General features: G+C 44.0%; 1 protein-coding gene across 1 annotated transcript; it reads left to right on the top strand.

Annotated features, from left to right (window-relative positions):
* Window positions 1-11,080: 11,080 nt before the first annotated feature.
* Window positions 11,081-21,188, top strand: arpc2 (actin related protein 2/3 complex, subunit 2). Its single transcript, XM_015952269.3, has 10 exons — window positions 11,081-11,286; window positions 12,448-12,482; window positions 12,883-12,995; window positions 15,116-15,161; window positions 15,534-15,720; window positions 15,804-15,897; window positions 18,775-18,901; window positions 18,984-19,084; window positions 20,075-20,175; window positions 20,705-21,188. Exons 1-10 carry the CDS (start codon window positions 11,213-11,215, stop codon window positions 20,724-20,726), a joined length of 900 nt encoding a protein of 299 aa, XP_015807755.1. The 5' UTR covers window positions 11,081-11,212; the 3' UTR covers window positions 20,727-21,188.
* The last annotated feature ends 1,562 nt before the right edge of the window (window positions 21,189-22,750 follow it).

Below are 22,750 nucleotides of genomic sequence, written 5' to 3'. Positions count from 1 at the left end.
TCAGTGTGTAATTCATTGTGTTCCATTTAGACAATTGTGTTTTCAGTTTTGCTCTTCAGTGTTCTTTCCATGCTTGGTAGTGTTCACCCAAAGGCTACTTGTGTTTGAGCAATGAATGGTATGTGTGTGTCATGTGAAAATGTGGCTGTGTCCACCAAATGAAAACACGAGTTCCATTTTGGGAACATGTTACGATATGTGGTGGCAGGGTTTTGTTGCAAAGGGAAGCCACGGTTTAGGAATTTGTGTGTTATGTTTGGGGTTTTGTGTGTGCATTTTTGAAAGAAATGTACAGTTTTGAAAAACGCGTTTTAGCAATCGAAAAAAACTGCAAAACACAAATCTCAGTCTACGGTTACAAAACTGAAGTCTACTAGTACAAAACATTTTGTCCCAATTCTAGCTTGCTTCCAACAGGAATTTTCTTTGACACGAATCCTAGACTCATGATTGGCTGGTCAGACAAAGCCTGTCATTGGTTCTTTGGGAAGGAAGCTGGAATTGGAACAAAATGTTTTGTACTTGTAGACTTGAGTTTTGTAACTGTAGACTGAGATTTGTGTTTTAAAAGTTGTGATTTGAAACTTGTACATTGATTTTTTTCTGCAAGTTACAAAATGAAAGTTTCGTGCTACGCACCAAATGTTATGGGTTACAAAATAAGAATTACAGTTACAAAACATGTTACATGTTACAAAGCTTGGTACAAGTTACATGTAATAGTTCCATAAGCTTCATTTTTTAATGCAATAAACTTCTGTATCTGAGGAAGTACTCGGCACTCGGAATTCATGCTGTATTTTTAAAATAAATCTAAATATTCAGTTTTTGTTCTATAATAACATTTAGAATACTTAGAAAAAACAACCAAGCAAAAAAAGGAATGTTTAAACTGTCGATAAATAATAAAATTCAAGTGTTTCTGGTTGTTTTCTGGTGGTGATTTCATGTTTTAGTTTCTGAGCTTGTTGGGTAATCTGTTTCACAAACCAGCAGGTGGACCAACAGGAGCCTTACTGGGAAACAAGATGGTGAAATGTCTCTCACACTTGTGTTGCAAAACTCGGTTCATTCCGCTGTTTTCTGCTCATGCCCAGTCCTTAATTTGAGCCGGATCTTGCCGGAACAAGATCCGGGAACTATCTCATTTTGAAAGGACGATTCCGGCTATGGGGTGCCATTTGTAAAGTCAAACAGTCATAATCAAACAGCAATATTTTTGGTTATTTAGCATATCATAAGAGAAAAAATTGGGAGTTCAATTTTTCGAAGTCATATTTTCACCATGTTATTCATACATTTATAAATGTTAAAGTTTCCAAATAAATATTTAGTTAGCAAGCTAAATATTTAATTTGTAGTTAAATACTTATTTTGCAAACTAAATATTTAGTTCCAAAATAAATATTTAATTAGTAAATTAAATATTTAGTTAGTGAATTAAATAATTATTTTACAAACTAAATATTTAGATCAGACCTAAATATTTAGTTTGCAAAATAAATATTTAACTACAAATTAAATATTTAGCTTGCTAACTAAATATTTATTTGGAAACTTATAACATTTATAAATGTATGAATAACATGGTGAAAATATGACTTCAAAAAAGTGAACTCCCAATTTTTTCTCTTATGATATGCTAAATAACCAAAAATATTGAGATTATGACTGTTTGGCTTTACAAATGGCACCCCATATCCGGCAACTCACGCGACAAACTTGTGCTACACACAGGATTCGAATAACGGATGAGCTATGGAGCTCCAGGAAGCCCTCAACACACCCAGGGGGACCCCGAGACGATCCTGGTTCTACTTATATTACATCCATATATACTGACAGACCATATGAATGTTTTCCTCATAATATTCATATAAACACCAATAATAATACTACGGGTTTAAAGACTGTGAACCAAAGACTATACGCCAGAGGTGAAGGTTTATGCATTTAACAAGAAATATCATAAATGATCATCAGGGCTGATGTGAAATCTAAAGATCATTCCAGGTCAGAATGATCATCTCATTCGTCTCATGATCAGCAGCAGCTGGATCTTTATGGCCACAACATTTCAAGTGAAGCACACTCCTTTTATGTCTTGTGTTTGCTCATCCATATTTCCGTTTAGAAACCGTTTCTCTGCATGGATGTACCTGCCTGTCAGAGCGTTTAACCACTGGTTGGTCAGCTGATGCTGCTGTCAGTCATTGCAGGAATGTGTACGGTGTGGGGGAACAGTTTTGATTTCTCTCCTCTGCCTGAGCTGATGGTGACGCGCGGCGCGCCACGCAGCAGTGATGCGCCTTTTGCGCAAAATGCAGCCCTTCATGGAGCTCGTGCCAGACTGTGGATGACTGATGTTAGAGGACACACAGATATCTTTTCAAAAATCTGAGATTTCGACTAATGAATACCTGGAAAATTTACCGGTATGCACTGTAACCTAGAAAAAATACTAGTGGCGGCGGTGCTGGTACCGGTCCAATGCACTGCTCTCTGTCCCTAAAGGATGAGTCTGATGATCTGATTATCATGATCCGTTCCTGACGGCCGCTGTTTCTCCCTCCCCAGCTGCACATGCCCGTCATTGCGCGCTGCGCGATAATTAAACTGGCCCAAAAACCACCTTAAACTGGTTCTCCCAACATGACCGTCTGGACATGCATCTGTGGTCAGAGCTTTCTTCTTTTTCCATCTCCCTTGCTCTGCTCCACCTTTCCTGGTCCGTCTTGGTCCATTTTGCCTCTGGCCAAAGGTGCGGTGGTGCTGTAGCCGCTCTGGGGTGGTGGGTGTCTGCTGCGCTTTGCCAGACCCCGACAAAGTGAGAGGAGGGGGTGTCTTTGTGCCCAGTTTGCTCCGTTTGTGCGAACATCAGGAGAGCAGATGCCCTGATGAGCTGTATGACGGATTGCTCATTTAGATATTACACACGTCATGACCAGCAATCACTGAGCGGGCCAGTCTAACGGCCAGGTCACCGGGAAATCTCCCGTTTCTCCCTATTACCAGTCCGCCACTGAAGAGATGTGTGTTAACTTAGAAAATGTGGGCGCAATTCTGATTACTTGTCGGCGAGGCTGCCGAACACAGGCGCCACCGGTCCCTCCGACCACCACCAGCAGGCAAGGTGGGTTAAGCGTCTTGCCCAAAGACACAACAGCAGCATTCTCTGCTGGTAGCCAGGGAACCTGCAACCTTCTGATTACTGGACAACCCGCTCTACTCCTGAGCTGCTGCTGTCTAATTTATTACAGAGAAATGTATATATTATAATAATAATACATAATTATATAAATAAATGAGAAAAGTATTCACTGTTTTCTTCACAGAAACCTGCAAGTCAAGGCAAAGATAATAGTAAGTGTGTGTGTGATGATGACAGACAAATCTCCTCCTCTTCCTCTTCTAGTGAAATCATTTGCATACAAACACACACACAGCGTTTCACAGATAGGATCTACAATAATAACAGGTTTGCATCCATACCAGCTCATCCATCACTGGATCAACAACAGCAACCTCCTCAAAACATCAAAACATTTGCCCTGCAGCTGTCCGATAATCGTCCATTGTTCTGAAATGTTCGTGAGTGATCTTTACCCTCGTATTTGTTAGTGAACAGAAAGTGGAGGACATCTCTGACAGTTTTAACGTTTCTTTCACTGTAAAAAATTCTTGTCGCTTCTTTTGAATCTGGTGACATCAGCATTTTTATAGAGAAATCCTTACTACAGTAGTTAGGTGGCACTTCTGGAATGTTCTTTTTCGTGTTGAATGTGTTTCCCCCTCATAAGACTGGTTTATTGTTTATAGCTACTTCCTTAATGGTTATCATGAAATAAATTTGACTTAAAAGTTTAAGGTTTGTATGTTAAAAAGTCACAATTAATGACAATATGAATTAACCCAATTTTTTATGACTTTACAGTGTAATTTTGGTAAATGAACTGTAAAATCTAAACATTGGCCCTAGCTATCAAAATCACAAAAATCTAACATTTTTATCAACACAAACACGCATCCAGTACATACCTGACACGTTTTCTGATTTGTTCATACCTGGACTTTTAAAATAATCTATTAAATTAAATTGAATCAACATAATCAAGTCTGAGAATCACAAACATGATTTATCAAAAACATTTATTTGAGATTTATTGGGGTGACATCAATTACATAAAAAAGTGAGCAAGTAAGTAAATTTTATTTCTATAGCACTTATCACAGACATAGAATCACAAAGTGCTTCACATAGCTCAAAACAAAACAAAGTCATAAAATCATAATGATCTCAAAACAGAAATAGATTAACATAAAAAATAAAGGCATGAAATTATAAAATTTCATAAATAGATGAAAGATTCAAAATTTGAGTTAGAAATGAGAAAATTAAAGATTTAGGTAAAAGCAGCTTTAACCCTCCCACTGTCCTAATGGGTGTGACCCTGCGAGGAAAGTTGACCTTTGAGCAGGATTGATGGTTTATCCCTTGGGTCCATGTGGCAGGGGTGAGGAGTGACCACCACCTCACCCCGCCACGTGGATCTCAAGGGATAAACCATCAATCCTGCTCAATGGTCAACTTTCCTCGCGGGGTCACCCATAAAGACAGAGGGAGGGTTAAATAAAAGGGTCTTTAGCTGTTTTTTAAGTGTCCAGACTGTCAATGCTGCGTAAGGATAAAGGAAGATCATTCCAGAGTCGGGGTGCAACAGACTGGAAGTGTCACACCCTGGACTGTCTCCCCATTCTGTTCAGTCATGTGTCTTTGTTAATTGCTCCCACCCGCCTCTCGTTTTCCAATCACCCAAGCTCCCAGCCCTCATGTATTTAAACCCCTTCAGTTCTGTGTCTCTTGTTGGCTCATTGTTCCCATGTCCTGCGTGTTCATTATTAAACCCTTGTTTTAAATGTTCCTGTCTGCCTGCCTGCCTCCTTCCTCACCCGCGTGTGGATCCTCACCTCCGTTTCACACACCAGCACGCCTGACAGAATGAGCCAACCCGCTAAAGAATCCAGCGGGGAGATTCTCCCCTGGGAGTGCTTGCTCCAATTTCTCACCTCGGATCACCGGCTGGCTTCTCCTCCTCCGGCGTCGCCTCGCCGCAGACGCCGCAGACGCCGCCGCCGAACTCCAGCCTCGGCAATCCTCTCCACCCTCCCGGAGCCAGATGGGAGGTTGGACCGGGAGACGCAGCTAGACCACTCCGGCTACGTGGGCACCAGACTGGGTGTTGGCCCACGACGTTGGGAAGGATGCCGGGCTCCACCATCACCCCTTGTCCCAGGACGGAGCCGCGAGCTCGCCGTTGCCCCAGCTCGGTGCGCCAGCTTGGACCCGCCCCCAATTAGATCTGCGGTCCCGCCTCCAGTCCAGTCAGTATCTCCGTCATCTGCAGATGGAGTGACCACACCTACAGCCCAGCAGACAGAGCTCGCCGACCTCCAGGCGGAGCTTGGCCGGATCCGTCAGCTCGTCAGCCTCCAGGAGTTCCAGCTGGACACACTATCCTCCCCGAATCACCAGGAAAAGGTTTCGGTCCAGTCAGCAGCTCCCTCATCTCCAGGCCAAAGGATCAAGCCTGCAGTCCACCCAGCAGAGCTCACCGGTCTCTGAGCTGAGCTGGCCCAACTCCATCAGAGCCTCAGTCTCCAGGAGTTCCAGCTGGACAATCTATCTTCCCTGCTCTCCCAGTTACCGGCGCCACCAGTTCAGTCAGCTCCAGTTCCAGCGGTGACCCAAGAGTCTCTTACCCCGGGCCGGCCTGTCCAGATGTCACAGCCGAGTCCGGCGGCTCCAGCCAAGGAAGCGGTCCCGTCTGCAGCAGCTCCTCCTCCACTCCCGAAGCCGGCGGTCCAGAAGCCGGCGGTCCAGAAGCCGGCGGTCCAGAAGTCGACGCCCCCGGACCAGAAGTCGACGCCCCCGGACCAGAAGTCGACGGAGGTCGATGCCCCCAGCCCTGAGGTCGACGCCGCTTCGTGTCCATAAGTCGACGCCGCTTCGTGTCCATAAGTCGACGCCTCCTCGTGTCCAGAAGTTGACGCCTCCTCGTGTTCAGAAGTCGACGCCTCCTCGTGTCCAGAAGTCGACGCCCCTTCCAGTCCTGTGGTTGACGCCCCTTCCAGTCCTGTGGTCGAGGCCCCTCCCAGTCCTGTGGTCGAGGCCCCTCCCAGTCTTGTGGGCGATGCCCCTCCCAGTCCAGTGGTCGACGGCTTCTCCTCCAGTCCAGTGGTCGACGACTCCTCCTCCAGTCGAGTGGTCGACGTCGCCGTTCCCAGTCCAGTGGTCAACGTCGTCGTCCCCAGTCCAGTGGTCGACGTCGCCCCCAGTCCAGTGGTCAACGTCGCCACCTCCAGCCCAGAGGTCGACGTTGCCGCCTCCAGCCCAGAGGTTGACGCCGCCACCTCCAGCCCAGTGGTCGACGCCGCCGCCTCCAGTCAAGAGGTCGATGCCACCACCGCCAGTCCAGAAGTCAAGGACGTCTCCTGCAGCGTCTCTTCCTCCGGTCACCGCCGGTCCTGCCCTCGCCAGGTGCGAGCCTCCCTGAGCCCGTCATCGTCTCCTCCTCTACCACAGACATAGGCTCCCAAGAGCCCGTCGTCGCCTTCTCCTCTACCACAGACATAGGCTCCCAAGAGCCCGTCGTCGCCTCCTCCTCTGCCACAGATGCAGGCCCCCAAGAGCCTGTCATCATCTTCTCCTCTACCACATACGCAGGCCCCCAAAAGGCCGTTGTCGTCTCCTCCTCTACCACAGACGCAGGCCCCCAAGAGCCTGTCGTCGTCTCTTCCTCTGCCACAGACGCAGGTCCCCGGACTCTACTGGTCCCTGCCTCCTCTCCATCGGTCCCTCTGTCCCTCTCGGCCCTCCCTCCGGGTCCCCCTCCTCCCACCCTGCTCTGTGTTCCTATGGGCGTCTGGGATCTGCCCTTTCGGGGGGGGGGGGGGGGGGTGCTGTCACACCCTGTCCTGTCTCCCCATTCTGTTCAGTCATGTGTCTTGGTTAATTGCTCCCACCTGCCTCTCGTTTTCCAATCACCCAAGCTCCCAGCCCTCATGTATTTAAACCCCTTCAGTTCTGTGTCTCTTGTTGGCTCATTGTTTCATTGTCCTGCGTGTTCATTATTAAATCCTTGTTTTAAATGTTCCTGTCTGCCTGCCTGCCTCCTTCCTCACCCGCGTGTGGATCCTCACCTCCGTTTCACACAGCAGCACGCCTGACAGGAAGGAGCAATCTCCTAGACTTTTATATCTGGTCTTTGAAACTTCTGGAAGGTTCTGGTGCGTGGACCTGAGGGCTCGGGTTGGAGCATAAGGCTCTTTGATTTAGGGAGGAGCTTGACCATGTAGAGCCCTGAAAGTTATAGTCAGGATTCTAAAGTTAACGGGTAACCAGTGAAGAGACAGGAATAGGAGTGATGTGTGCTCTTCTGTTTGCTCCAGTTAGGAGCCTCGCTGCAGAGTTCTGGACCAACTGAAGCCGGTCAAGGGCTTTTTTGTTAAAAAGTGAAGAGTGTGTTACAGTAATTTAGACGGGAGGAGATAAAGGCATGCACCATTTCAGTTCATGTTTTGACACCAACCGTCGCAGTTTGTGTAAGAAAGATTTTTTTTTGTAGAAATTTTAAGGCAAAGACATTTTGTAGCTGCAAAAAACACAATTCTGAGCTTTAAAATCTAAATTTAACGTGTTTTATCGATTTTTTACAAATGTAAAAAAACAGAAACAGACTGAAAATCAAACAATGACAATTCAAAAAGCTATTTCCTCCATTTATTTTATCTAAACGGATGATTTTCAGCCTTCACATCTTACTAACTCTTATTTGCTATTTGCTTTTTCTTGTAACTCAATTGCAGAAAAAATAGTTGACATTACTTTTAAATTTTATATTTCTTAATAAAAATCATGTTTTGGTTTCCCTCTGAGGCCAACGATGAGCGGAGTGAGTCACCTTGGTTTATTCTTCCTCCCCTCTGAGGTTCGCCGGCACGCCTGCAGCAGTTTCGGCTCAAACTGGGACAGCTTTTATTTTTCTGTTTGCATTGTTTAAAAGCTTTTTAACAAGACAAACAGATACTGAGCAACATGCTATCTAATCTAATGTACTCAGAGCAGTGATGGATGACCGTGTGCACACACAAACGCCTGCAATCCTGCAAAAGGACACAATAAAGTTTGTTTTCTGAAATGCTTTTCTAATCTCAGCTAAATTCAGTGGAAACCTTTTCCTGAGCGAAAAGCCGTTCCCAAGGGTGAGAAAACACAGGTGATGTTAAACAAAGCTGCACTTTGACACAAAGCCAAATTCTCCTCAAACAGAAAACAAAACAAGCATTTTTCAGAACAATGCAAAAGTGTAGAGGAAGTAAAAACGACTAAATGTGGTCTGCTTCACAGGAAAGTCCACCCTTTGTTTTCTCACTAAGGCAAAAATCTGGATCGGTGGCCAATCAATCCTTTAATTATGTCAAAGACAAACCCGATTGGTCTGTTTAACACCCGATAAGCAGGAATTTCAGCTGTAGCTAAATTTAGAGACATTTACCTAATCCTAATCCTATTCCCAACCCCACAAAAACGGTTTTATTCTGTTTTTCTTCACTTTAACTTGAGATTAGAAGCACAAAAACATTTTCAGATCATTAACGATGCTTAGGCGACTCCAGCGATACCACACTTAACCATCTGGGTTTTCATCACCTGACATCATAATAGGGTTATACAGACAGTCAACCAGAAAAGCGCTCTGCTGGTGTTCTGGTTCCAGTTTTCATTATTTCTATTCACTTATAAAACCACAATAAAGCTTTAAAACTGACAATAGAGTCTCTTTAGTTTCCTCTTTAAAACTTAAGCAAAGAAATGTCAAAGGAAATAAAGTCAACTCACAAATAAATTCATCTATTTCAAAAAGAAAAGTAAATAGAATTAATTTTATTTTAAAAAACTAACATAAGGTTGATGTTTTCTTTAGTGTATATTTTATTTTTGTGTTCTTTAATGACTGAAGTAAACTAAATAAACATTATTTTATTTCTACAAAACTTCAATTAAACCTCATTCATTAATTTATAAACTGGTATAAAATGATTTTTACAAATATCTAACATGATTCAGTCAGATGTTTACAGTGTAAAAAGCAGCATAAACGCAATAGTGACTAATATTCATAATAAGTCTTAATAATAATTAAAGATTAATAATTACAAGAATCTTTCAAAACAACATTTTGCCTTTTTCAGGTGTTTATCTGAAAGTTAGTTTTTTATCCAACAGCTGAAAACTTTTTACGACACTGTTTAGAAGCTTCTACAGCCAATAATAAAGTTTATATATCAAGACTATTGTCTGTGATAGAACAATAAGGACTAATCTCAACTTAGAAAAATGGTATTTTACATTTTAGTTTTTATAATTATTATTATTTAGTTTTTTTAATAAACCACCTTCGAGTTCCTGACCTTTGTTCTTAGAATAAAAAACTTTTTTTCTTTTGATGGTTTTGAGCTTTTGTGAAAAATAGTAATTAATAATAAAAAAGGTTCTAATAAATAATGATAATAACAAATGGTTATAATAGCTTACAAACATCTGCTATACTCACCTGACTTACCTGGAGTCTCAAAAGGAGTGAGGCTGATTAGTCTTGATCGCCCGAGTGCCTGACCATGAGGAGAAAATAACTGAGATTAGATCTAAAAAACAAATGTTTTAACTCGACAAAATGAAACGGACAAAATGAAACAGGACAGTTGCGAAAACGCCAACGCAAATAAGAAAAATAGAGCAAGAGGGAGAGAGAGAGAGAGAGAGAGAGATGTCCTAGTCGGATAGTTGAGCCCAGCAAATAGAATCATGAATGTCAGCAAAATAACAATGACCCTGTTTTCAGATGTGAATCTTTAGAAATCGGGGCTTCAAAATGACAATGAGCTGCTGATTAGGTTTGTTTCTTGTTTTTATTAAAAACATGTTAGAAGAATGTGATGTTTTCTAAGGCAGCTGAGGCCAAAATGGCAAAGTCATAATAAAGCGTATTATTTCTATCCAGCGTGAGCTGCAGCCAGAGTCAATTATCCTGGTTTGATTTCCTGTTTGATCAAACAGAAAGATTTTTTTTTCTAAATTTAGTAGGTAATCAGTTAGATTTAGCAGGATTTAAAGACCAACAACCACCTGATATTAGGCGGTCTACTTCAGGGGTGAGTTTTAAATCCAAGTAATTCAGGCCTCTGTTTCTGTGATTTTTTTTATTTATTTTTTTACCTTTATTGTTTTTATTGACTTTGGGCTTTTGTTTTAACTGTTTTACAATAAAATTTTATCTGTTTTCACTTGATTCTCTGGTTTTAGTGAAGGCCTACAGCACTTTGGGCCACCTTGATTGGTGGTGTAAAAGTGCTCTAAAAAGAAATAAATTAATGGACACATAAATAAATATGCTAATACTCTACATTCTTAAATTAGATACATTCCAGTTTTAAAATCCATGTTTCCATTTTGGGGAAAAAAAAAAGGGTTTTATGCACACTAGAAATGCCACCTGAGCTAAAGGTACATCAATATCAGGTAACAACTAGCAGGAGTAAACTGGGCTTGTACCATCTGTTTCAAAAGCAGAAAAAGGAAGAAACCAAGACCATTCTGTTAAAAATAAAGTATTTAGTACCGCCCGTTTGCTTTCCTATCTATTTCTCTCTAAAAGCACAAAGAAAAATGTTATTTTTCAAGTTTAGATATGATTGGTTTTACCAAGATTGAAAATTTACAGACTTAAAGCCACAAGTACAATTTTATTATAGCATTTTAGCTCAGATGAAAGCTGCACTAGGACTGATAGGGGTCTAAAGAGCGGGCTTTTCATAAACTAGACCAAACAATTAAAAAAATAATTTTCTAATGCGAGAGAAAACGTCTTAGATCATTACAAGTTCGCATGCTTTACACCAAACATTTGTGGGACTCTCCACCAACAAAAGGCAACACTGTAACGGAATTTCGGGTCACGAACCCACATCAGGCAATATTTTAGCCACCCAAGTCACCCAGGGGTCCTGAGAGTGGAGTACGCGGAAGCTACAGGCGGAAGGAGCTTTGACGGAAGCGGTCTGGTCTGTCACGGGAGGAGAAAAATAGACAGTATTTGTCTGATCGAGGGTTATCCCACCGAACAGAACCGCTCTTTCCCCCTCGTCTGCAGCGATGATCCTGTTAGAAATTAATAACCGCATCATAGAAGAGACGCTGACGCTGAAGTTCGACGGCGCATCCAACGGGTGAGGAACCTGCTAACGCAGCTAGCCTTAGCATCTCACTGAGGCTGTTGGCTGCATTTGAAGTCTCAGCTGATTAAAGCTCACAAGGCTTCTTGTTTCTACGTCTGGTAGATGTAAAAAAGGGAGAAATCTGACCCTGAATCAGCTGTAAACTCCGCTGGGTTTGCTTAGTTGGAAGCTGGGGTGTGTCTGCACTGGCTGTGTTGTGTCAAAAACCGTAACCCCGTTTAGTCTCGCCCCCTGGCGGTTCTAACTCATGTGTAAATCAAACATGTAAAGGTTTTAGGTGAGTTTAGAACCGCTGGAGTCGCGAATATTAAGTCCGCTGCTTTAAGACCTGCTAATAGCTTCAAAGCTAATGATAAAAACCTTACACATGTCTAAGAGACGTCCCACCTTTTAGGGGATTAAATCTGGGTCCCAAACCAGTTCCGATACAACAATGATTTTATCTACTTTACTTGTGAACAGCTGTTACATAATGTATCACAACAAAGAGCTTTTGGAGGACTACACGTTTCTGCACCGGTGTTTATCAGCTACAAACCAGCTAATCGTAGCTTTTATTCCCGCATTCCTCAAGTCAGGCTGGGTCAAGTTTGTGCCTGATGCTGATCCATCAGCTCTAAACAAGTCTCTGCAGCTTCCGCGTAAAGTCAAACTGGGCAGAAACAGACATCAGAGTTCTCTGGGTGGAATGATTACTGTCAGAAACGCCACTGCGTGTTCTTAAGTGTGATCTTGGCTTAGAATGTGTTTTTGTGGTAAAACTTTAAACTGTAATAAAGAGGCTTTGTAACTGCTGATTGATTAATACTGATACCTTGTGTGTATGAAATAATCCTGGATAATGGTTAATTTACAGCTGATTACTCTGCTGCTGTGTTCACTTCTATTTAATCTGCATCATTTCCTTTTTCCACACAATCACCTGTTGGGTTAAAACAGCTCTTATGGGTTTGAGTCAAAGACGAACAGCCCAGGTTCTGCTTCTCAGCACCAATAATACACTAGTAACTGCATTAGACTTCATTATTGTCTGAAAACATGGCTGCTTTTATAATGGCTCTATACATCATCCTGCAGGGATGCAGCACACCTGTACAGATGTCTAATGCACTAACAGATTAGGATGACATGTTTGTGTTTCTCTGCTCTCAGAACAAAACCAGAGGCTGTCGATGTCACGTTTGCAGGTGAGCGTTCACACTTCCTGTGTTTAGTTAGATCCAGGTGCTTCCAGTTGGTCCCAGAAGTTCCTAAACACACCAAAATTTACTCACTTTGGCTTCTGTAGGGTTTTTGAATCTGATTACTGACTGATCAGCTGGAGTTCCTCTGCTGAAAGCTGCAGGTCTTGAGATAAAAGATGTCCAAAACTTTAAATGTAAAACTCCAGAACCCGTTGATATCAGTGATAGATGAACACATTAGATTTGTGTGAGGTTCTTTATTTCTCACCAAGCTCAAATCTGATTGTTTCTGCACATATTTGGTTGTGGTCTGTCATTTATCACCATGGTAATGGCTGTGGAACAGCTTTGTGACCTGTTTCTGGAGGCACCAAAGGTGTTGACACTGTTCCTCCAATTGCAGACTTCGATGGCGTCTTGTACCATATCTCCAACCCCAACGGGGACAAGACCAAAGTCATGGTCAGCATCTCGCTGAAGTTCTACAAAGAGCTGCAGGAGCATGGCGCTGATGAGGTAAAGGGTACAGAACGTAATCAGATTACTGGTCATCAGAAAACAGACCATTGTTAAAGCCCGCCGTTCCTCTGCTGTCTACGTAAAGCTCTGATATGTCTTTAGAAGGCTGTTTTGTGTGTTTGTGATTAACCTGCAGACGTTGTAGCAACAGCAGGTAGCCACGATGCTGTGAACCGCTGAAGTGAGGCGTGAATCTCTGCTGATTTAGGCACCAACGGGGTCAGCTCTGGTCTCTGCACACTCACACCCACGGAGCCGGCGCTCTGTTGCCTTGTAAGGAAGAAATCAGCTCCTACTGCGGCTGCAGGCTGAAACAGGAAGTGAGCTAGAGTGAGTCACCACAGACGAGGAAGTGCAGCTCTGCAGACAGACGCTGCTGGCTCTGAGCTCCAGCCCCAGTGTTACTCGCACCTTCATCTGTTTTCAGTCAGAACCGTTTGAGCAGGAGCAGCTCCCATGGAGGTTCTCGTGGTTTCTGCTGCATTGCTGACATTCCTGAGCCGGATTTTCTGCTGTTCCCATGAATTAATTCGCAGGCATCTTTAAATGACCTCCTACAGAAGCACATTCCCTTCCTGCCCTCTGATTGTACACCTGGTGTGTTTACCTGTGCCTCTAATCCCACCACTTATCTGTCCTGTCATTTATGGTGTTACAGCATCTAAAACACTTAGGCCTAGTACACACGTAGCCGGTTTTTTTTTTAAACGAATATCCGCCTCTCCAACAACTTGCATCCACACCACCTCCTTTTTAAAAGAAAACTGTCCACACGTACCCGGATAAATACGTTGTTAAGGACATGCTAGACCTGTAGGCGGCAGTACTTCCCCCGTTCTTAACCTCGTCCTTCGTCTGTGGTCTTCCGCAAGGAGCAGTAATTCCGCTTGCAAAAACAAACAAGCAAAAAGCGCTTGGACAATTGATAAAGCGAGTGCAGCTCTTTCCGCTTGGTGATGCGGCTCGCGGATGGAGCGTGCTTCACAACTCACAGCGTTTATGGTTCGTGCGGCTCGTCTCTGCGGTGAGCCAATATTCTCCCAAACTGTAGGGGGCAGCATGGGGCTCTACGGCATGCACCCAACACTACACCATAGTAGAAGTAGAAATTACTGTTTACAACACGGCATTCCAGCATTTTTAACAGTGTCCTCGTCTTTTCCGACAGTGCGAGCTATTTCTCTCCAAGAATTATTTACAACATGTTGATCACGGTGATCTTTGAGAGCTGAATCATACAAATGTCTGTATTTACGAACCTCTGCCATACTAGTTCTTGCCGGTCCGCCATGTTTTTCCGCGTCCGTCCGCGTGGTTAGAAATTTTCCGAGGTGCGCGTTGCGGAAATTCTGAACCTTGCGGAGGCGCGGTGGAGGGACGTGGTTGTTAAAATGACGCAACTTTTCTGCGCGGAGCCGTGCGGACCTCGCGGACGCGTTAAGCATAAACCAACCTTTAAACCCAGACTAAAAACAAAAGAAACCTGTTAGTAGTTGATTCTCACTTGTTTTTCAGTAAATCTGCTGAGGTCTCTCATGAATGAATGCTTATGAGTTGTTTCCTCTAGTTGATGTATCGGGAACAGCAGTTTTTTCTAATTGAAAAATTTGAGTTTATTTTCACTCTACATTGTAAAGTATGAAAATTAAGTTTACACAACCATCTCACGGGCCGGACTTAACCCATTTGTGGGCCGGATCCGGCAGGTTTATGAGTACTACTCATTAATATTCATGATATGCACATGTGTCTCTTCTGATTGGCTAACAGCAACAAGGCTCTTCTGTCGCCTTTCTTGGTTAAAAACAACGTTGATGATTTTTCTCGGCTAATCACACGAGCTCGTTCCTCCATGTTGTGGAGTGGCTAATGCTAACAGTTAGCTTCTACTAGCCGAGGTGTGCGCTGCTCTTTCCTTTCTGTGGGTGGTCCCAAGCCAAGGTGGGCGGGGCCATGAATACTAATTCCCCTGTGACCTAGAAGAGACTGCAGGTTTCTATGGTAACCAGAGCTTTAGGATGCTTGTTTTAATGTGGAGCTTTCTTACACTCATGTAAATAAGTTTTAATCATAACAATAATAAGTGTTTAAACTAAGGGTTATGTTTTTGCTTCCAGTTGCTCAAGAGGGTTTACGGGAGTTTCCTGGTTCCACCAGAAGCTGGTGAGTTCTCATTCAGTCCCGGTTCCTCTTTTACAAACGACGACAGAACATCTTCATTTAGCTTCAGCAGGTCAAAAGGAGATGTGAGGCCTAAGTCTTGACGTCATGACATCACTCTGCCACCTTCGTTTTTCCATTTGAACCCGTTTTCCTTCTATTCCTGATCGTTTTGTCTACTCAGACCTTTAACTCTGACATGAGAGCCGTTAAAAGGCTCCTGGCGTCTAAACGTGTTGTTGTGTCGACACGAGTGAGCAGCAGAACATTCTGGAGCTTTTTTAACCATCACAACAACATCTGCTGTGTCAGTAGCAGCTTTGATGTTCTAGGCATCGCCCAATGAGCTGTCATTATCCACCGTGGTCCTTTCAGGCTACAACGTGTCTCTGCTCTATGACCTGGAGGCTCTACCAGCCAACAAAGACGAGGTTGTCCACCAGGCTGGGATGCTCAAGAGAAACTGCTTCGCCTCAGTCTTCGAGAAGTACTTCAAGTTCCAGGAGGAAGGCAAGGAGGGCGAGAAGAGGGCTGTGGTCCACTACAGGGAGGACGAGTCCATGTAGGTGACAGGGCTGAGACGTTTGTGGATCCCACCTGAGGACATCTGTTTCAGATCCTCATGGGTCTCTTTTGCCCCTCCAGGTACCTGGAGGCCAAGAAAGACCGAGTGACGGTGGTTTTCAGCACGGTGTTCAAAGACGACGATGATGTTATCATCGGCAAAGTCTTCATGCAGGTGAGTTTTGTCTACCTGCAGAGAAGAAAGTTTAGCTCCAGTTCCAGTTGAGTTTTCCCATTTGGAAGTTGGAATTCCTGACCCACCCTAACCCAAAATGGAAGGCCCAAAATATTCGGTATGCACCGATATCTAATTATGTTCAAACCAAGTACTTATATTTGAGTACCTGTTACTGAGTACTAATACACGTACTAAGGAATGCCATCAGACATTTATTCTCATGAAACTTAAACATTAAGTGTATTTTACCGGGTTATAACGACCCTGTTACTGTGTTTTACTGCCATAGATCCACTCTGATTGTAACCAGATGTTACATTTGTACTCGGAGAAAATATTTTACTGGTTTTTACCAAACTGGCTTTATTAGAAGTCAGAAACAAAGTGTCTCCTGGTATTTCAAGGAGAACTTGGAAACTGCAACTCCAGATGTTTCTGTTAACGAAACGTCGCGTTTCTGGAGCTGGAGGAAACTTTATCATCAACACAGATAAAAAGACAAGTTTAATATCGTCGTGGTTAAAGCCCCAGTGTGTAAATACATTTGACTCCTTAGCGCCACGCAGTTCAGAGTAGGTATTGCAGCTACAACGGCCCACATCTCACACACAGAAAACACCACACGCCTCGCTCAGGCAACAGAGTCCTCTGTCCGTGTCCTGGGGCGGGACGTCGCTTAAACATCACAAGATTCAGTCATTTTCGTCACTTTAGCTTTTAAAGGTCAACTACACTTAAAACCCTTAAAACCTTAATGATTATATCTGACTCTTAACGGGTCACTCTGAGTATTTCATGCTGGCTGAACATGAGAATAGTCTCCTACACCTATCTCCTGCATTAGCTTCTCTTAAAACTATCGCCTGCATTAGCTTCTGATAGAAAACGGACGGTGAAACTCTAGGATTAGAAAATCCTGACAGATCTACGTCACACTGTCACTAACATTCATGGACTCACCCATCTGGACTCACAACAGGGAAGGCTGTTGGTGGTTTAGCGTCCAGGAAACATCAAAGAACGTCTCAGCTAGTAGAAGCTAACAGTTAGTTATAAGCTACTCCACCACACAGCAGAACTCCTCCTGGCTTGTGTTATTTGTGGAGATAAAACATCAGCGTTGCTGAGCAAACAGTCAGTGGTAGAGTCGTGTTGCTGTTAGCCAATCAGAGGAGAGATCTCCACATACCAGGAAGTAAGTCGTCTGAAGCAACCTTCTCCCCCAGATGAATCTCTGTGCTGAAACAGCTGCACCAGAGCTTTAATTCCTAGAGAATGACCTGCAGGCATTCATTCCTATTAGAGACCACTGCTGATGTGTTAAAATTATTGACATATAAATATTGGACAATGGGTTTCCATAGGCTCCACAAACACGTTTTTGAGGCCAAATGGGAGGTAGCCACCACCGCTATTTTGACCGTGTCACAGGTTCCGTCAAGCCCAGACAATTCCATAAAAGGGAAGAGAGGTGGAGCTGAGGGTGGGGCTGTAAGGCTGGGATCAACTGATGACACCCGGTCGAACTAGCTACAAGCTAACCTGAAGCTAACCCAAAGCTAATGCAGAGGTGGGAGCTAAGCTAACGGAGGTAGCAACCTAGCTACAACCGGAGTTAACTGTGCACAACACCAGAGCTTCTGACTCGGGCTGACCACTGGGTAAAACCGGGTGGAACACAGAGGTCTCCCAGACCTCCACAAGCCGGCAGCCGCACAGCAGACAAGCGCCGCTGCGATCTGAGATGCGCAGAGCTGCCGTTGGGGAGAACCGGGTGGAAAGGTTTCCATCCCAGAGCTCCACAAGCCGGCAGCCCGCGCAGCAGACAGAAGCCGCGATCAGACAGAGATGCGCCGAGCTGCGGGGAGGGGAGAACGGGTGGAAAACATCGGTCTCCCGAGAGCTCCACAGGCCTAAGGAACCCAGCTCCACCAACATGTTATATTTCAACCCATTTTCTAAAGTGCAGCATTATGTTAAATGCACTGGGTTTTACCCTATTACATTTAAATTTCATGGTTAAACAGTACATGTTAAAATCTAAGCTCAGCTCGGCAGTGACCTAAAATACATAAATATAATTTTACTTACCGAAAAAAATGAAGTGGAGACTCCTTGGACGCTCTATTAGTGCAATTAATGCCACAGCAAGTCATTTTGTCCAACAATTGCACAAATAATATCCAAAAAAGAATACACAAACAAAGAGACTCAAAATCCCGGAACAGTTTCCAGGCCAGACCGAGTCTCTACTGAGGCCTTTCCACGGAGCTAGCTTTGTGGTCACGTGGGTCTGATGCTCATTAATTATACAGAATTTTAGGCTTTTAATACACTTAAACAGAAGAGTGAGAAAAAAATTCACCCCCCTCAGAGTTGTCATGAGTGTAAACGAGATCATTTAAACAAAAAACATGTTTTGGTACCAGGCTGTAAACATGTTTATTTCTGCTGTGAAATTGGTATTTTTAACATGGGAGTCAATGAGGATTTGCTCGCTTCTGACACCAGCCCCCAGTGGATGAGGGTGGAACTGCAATTCTTGGTACTTCCGGGTTGGCCTCAATTTTTGAGCCGCATTGTGGGGGCTTGGTTAAAATATGAGTTAAGTTGACCTTTGATGACCCCCTTAGATAGGCCCACCTGACTGTTTTATCTAAATAAACTCTGGTGTTTAAGTCTGTTGAGTAAAAGTTTAACTTCTGATGAATGAGTGAAAACGTTTCTGCACATCTGGTTGTGAGTTCCACTCAGAAGTCTCCAGAGGACGTTTTCATCTTATTTCCTGTCTTTATTCTCTGTAAAGAAGGACTCGTTCATCTGTGATGTGTTCCAGACACATCTGAGCTCTAAAACTCTCAACGTTGGCTTTAGGAGTTCAAAGAGGGCCGGAGAGCCAGCCACACGGCCCCCCAGGTGCTGTTCAGCCACAGGGAGCCGCCTCTGGAGCTGAAGGACACCGACGCCGCTGTTGGGGACAACATCGGTTACATCACCTTTGGTACGAAGCAGGATCATGAACCTGTCCTCTAAAGGAGTCGCGGTACCGTTCTAGTCGTGTTAAACGTGTCGTCTCTTTTCAGTCCTGTTTCCTCGTCACACCAACGCCAACGCCAGAGACAACACCATCAACCTCATCCACACCTTCAGGGACTACCTGCACTACCACATAAAGTGCTCCAAGGTGAGTTCCCTCCTCCACCCACCCACTGAACGAGTCTGGGACCATTTACAGAAACTTTAAATATTCGGGTACAGCTTTTAGTGATTCCAGCAGCTCCTTAAATTCCCCCAAGGATGTTTTCTTCCCACGAGCAGACCGGCTGAGGAGCTCATCGGATCACAACCGAGTCCTTCAGGCCTTTTCTTTAACCGTCTCAGGTGTGAGTCTAAAGGTCCCACCTGAGGAGAACTCGTTCTGCCGTCTCTGGTGATCAGACAGGTTTCTGGGATGGATCATTACCTGCTTCCTGTCTCTAACCTGCTCGCCTTTTTACTCTGTAGGAGGGGCAGGGGGCGTTCAGGTGCAGATATCTTGATCAGATACCAGACAGAGGAGGTGACTGTTGGCTGCATCTGCCTTGAGTCAACATGAGTGACTTAATGAGCCGCTGTGGGTGGATGCACTTAAAACGTTATCTTCCATCATGTTCCACGGCTCTGGCACGCAGCGTTCAAAAACACAAACATGAAAACGAAACCCTTAGGCCATTCCCACCTGTACCTGGTCGGCCCGGCACGGATAGCATAGCTTGCTTACATATCTTGGTGGCCTGCCTTTTTTCAGGGTGCAGCGAGACTGTTTTTCAGCCCTCTTTCTGAGGTGGTCTGCTTCAGGCTGACCAGGGCCAACACCCACAAATTCAAACCTTCCATTAGAGCAAGCCTCTGATTGGTGGGTAGAATCACCCCACATGGGCTTAAGGCATGCTCAATTCATTAGCATGCTGATTACCTAGGAGCTGAAAATGTCTCTGACTGCATTCCTAAGCAAGGATGTGTGGAATCAACCGTCCAGGCTGGGGCCGACTGGAGCTACCCGGGCGGTGTGGAGCCGATGCTAGTGGGAAAGGGGCATCTGACACGGTGCCAGGACCAGAACGGCACTAAAAGCATCTTCTGAGGTTTGTCAGCGGCGCTAATCGCTCACCTGAATCTGACTTTGTGGTTGCAGGCCTACATTCACACGCGCATGAGGGCCAAGACGTCGGATTTCCTCAAGGTGCTGAACCGCGCACGGCCCGACGCTGAGAAGAAAGAGATGAAGACCATTTCGTAAGTCCTCTAGCTCCAGTGGTGCAAATGCAACATCTGCCAGTGAGAATAAAACCTGAACTGGAGTTCCTCTGGGCGAACCACCAGCTCTTTTATTTCCTTTATCTTTATAGACGTGAGTCACTGTGTGCTCTCCAGGTGTTGGCCTCGGCTCTGACTGTGCTGGTGTTTAGAATGGGACGTGCTTGGGTGGGCCACGGCCATCTTTGTTTAGTCAGTGATGTGTAACAGAAGCGAGGCTGAGCTTTCAACACAAACTTCAACAACAGAACGAGTGCCACCAGAACCTCAGGTTTACCCTAATAAAGGAAAATGAAACCGTCAATCACAGAATAATAAACGTTACGGCTGATCAAAGGGAGCTGCCGCCGGCGTATCACTATCGCTTCTATTGTGTTCATCTACAAACGGAATCTTCCTGCTAGCAAACAGCTGATGTTCTTTCCCACATCTGGATCTAATCAGTTTCCCTCTGGGATTAATAAAGTATTTTTGAATTGAATTTAATTCTTTTTTTTTTTTGTTCCAGTGGGAAAACATTCTCCCGTTGAGGTCGACCTCTGCTCGGAACCTCTGAACTCTCCGGTGAACTCGCTTGAACGCACCACCGTGAGACCCAACGCCGCATCGGACAGGACTTCAGGACACCTCCCCCTCCCCCCGTCCAAAAAAAAAGGGCAGAAAGTCCAGCTTTTTTTGTTCATGTTTGTTTTTATTTTCTGTTTGGATGAGTAAAAAAGTCGACTCCACATCAGGAAAGCCAAGGTTAAACTGAAAAGGGCATTCTTGTGCTTTGCATCGTTAAAGAGAATTATTAGTCCTATAGAAACATAAATATATATATATGAACAAAATAAATGACATTTTGATACGATGTTTTACTCCATTTGGTACTCTTGCTTGCCCATCAGCCCTCATCATGTTTGGGATGATTTCTCCTTCCTGTCTGTGCTTTCATGTCGCCTGTACCACCATCATCATCATCATTTAAAAAATAAAACACTTTAAAGAAACTTCTGGATTTTGTACCATAGAATGTTTCTGTACCTGATTCATAAGCTGCCTAGCGAGTGGTTCAGGGTTACTAACGTTATTTTTGGCCCTTGTATATAAGAAAATCCTCGTTTCATTGACGACGACTGTCGTGGAGCGGCTGCTAACGTTGTCTTTCAAACGATCTCTGCATGCCACTGTAGTGTAATGGTATATGCTCTTTTATGAAAGAGGAACCATTCTACATATTAATTTGAGATATTAATTTTTAATGAATTAATAACCAAATTTTATAGTTTTAAGAAGACTCAAAGGTTGTTTTCATCGTTAAACTGACGATAATATCCGTGAGTCTGTGTTTCAGTTCAATGAAGAGACAAGTTTGAAAGTTAAAAGTTTTAATTCTTCAAATTAAACTAATGATTTTGAAATGACAAGCATAGGAAATAACAATCAACATTGACAACTTTGTTGGACAATCTTTAACAGTTGATATTTTAAACTTGCTCAAATAGACCTTGTGTTGAATGTGTGAAAATTGAGAATGAGGTGAGATGAATGCGTGTGCGTCTGATTTTGCTTCAGGAAGAAACAGGTGTCTGAGTGAAAAGTGATGGTTTGAATAAACTTAGGTTTCGTTGGAAAAGATGCATCAAACGCTATCTGTTGTGTTCTGCCTCACCGTACGAGGACCCTCGTTCAGATCCGGACCTCAGGAGGATGTTTATCCAGGTCACACCTTGGCTGGCAGAGGAGACGAAGGTGTGCGACGATCCGGTCCAGAGATGCCCCCCGGTACACGTTGTTGAAGCATTTGCAGATGCGCTTTCTTAAGTTTAATTTACTCAGAAAATCAAAGACTCTGGACGAGTCTGCGTTAGCGGTTGCAATTCAGCTATCCTGTCTGGCTTGACAAGAATAGCGAAGGGGGGAGGGAGAGACAAGAGCCGGTGGGGCTCCGTTCCCCCGTTAGCGTTTGTTACACGTCCTCTCTCTTTCCTTGTCAAAACAAACTGAATCATGAACTGAAACTTACCAAACCCAGTTCTCTTCTCAAAGCAAACGTGTGCGTCAGCAAATGTGTTTTGAATTTACTGTGAGAGTGTGTGAGTGTGAAGGTCACCACTAAACATCTTCAAAACATTACTTAATTAAGCATTGCTTCATTATAGTGATTATGATTAACCAAAGCATAATAATAATTCATTTGATTAAAACACATTTATAATGAGTAAAATGGTAAAATGATTATTTAGCATTAATAAACAAAGGAAGCGTAAGACTCTTTTATTATGACTAGCTTCCATGAGAATAACATCTTCTGGCACTGCAGGTGGCAGATGTTATGGTTTGCAGCAGACTCTTGCAAACTTCATGTCGGCAAAGGTCTTAATCTGTGGGTTAAAGTTCTGAGCGACCCAGCTCTGACCCAGCCGGGCCAAATGCAACCTTTGGCACAGAAAACCCATATTTCCTCATGTTACACCACTGAACGATGAACAATGTGACGTACTCACTGCAGCGGATGTCTGAAAAGGAGGCGGTCCTCTGTTGAAGGTGAAAATACGTCCTAAATGCATCG

Source organism: Nothobranchius furzeri, chromosome 14, assembly GCF_043380555.1.
Source record: "Nothobranchius furzeri strain GRZ-AD chromosome 14, NfurGRZ-RIMD1, whole genome shotgun sequence".
In the NCBI taxonomy this organism is placed as follows: Eukaryota; Metazoa; Chordata; class Actinopteri; order Cyprinodontiformes; family Nothobranchiidae; genus Nothobranchius; species Nothobranchius furzeri.
The sequence above is the reverse complement of the archived record's forward strand: the minus strand, read 5'-3'. Positions and strand labels throughout refer to the sequence as shown.

Coding starts and splice junctions, on each gene's coding strand:
- arpc2 (XM_015952269.3), top strand. CDS start 11,213: ATGATCCTGTTAGAAATTAATAACCGCATCATAGAAGAGACGCTGACG. Junction 11,287..12,447: donor TTCGACGGCGCATCCAACGG/GTGAGGAACCTG, acceptor CTCTGCTCTCAG/AACAAAACCAGAGGCTGTCG. Junction 12,483..12,882: donor TGTCGATGTCACGTTTGCAG/GTGAGCGTTCAC, acceptor CTCCAATTGCAG/ACTTCGATGGCGTCTTGTAC.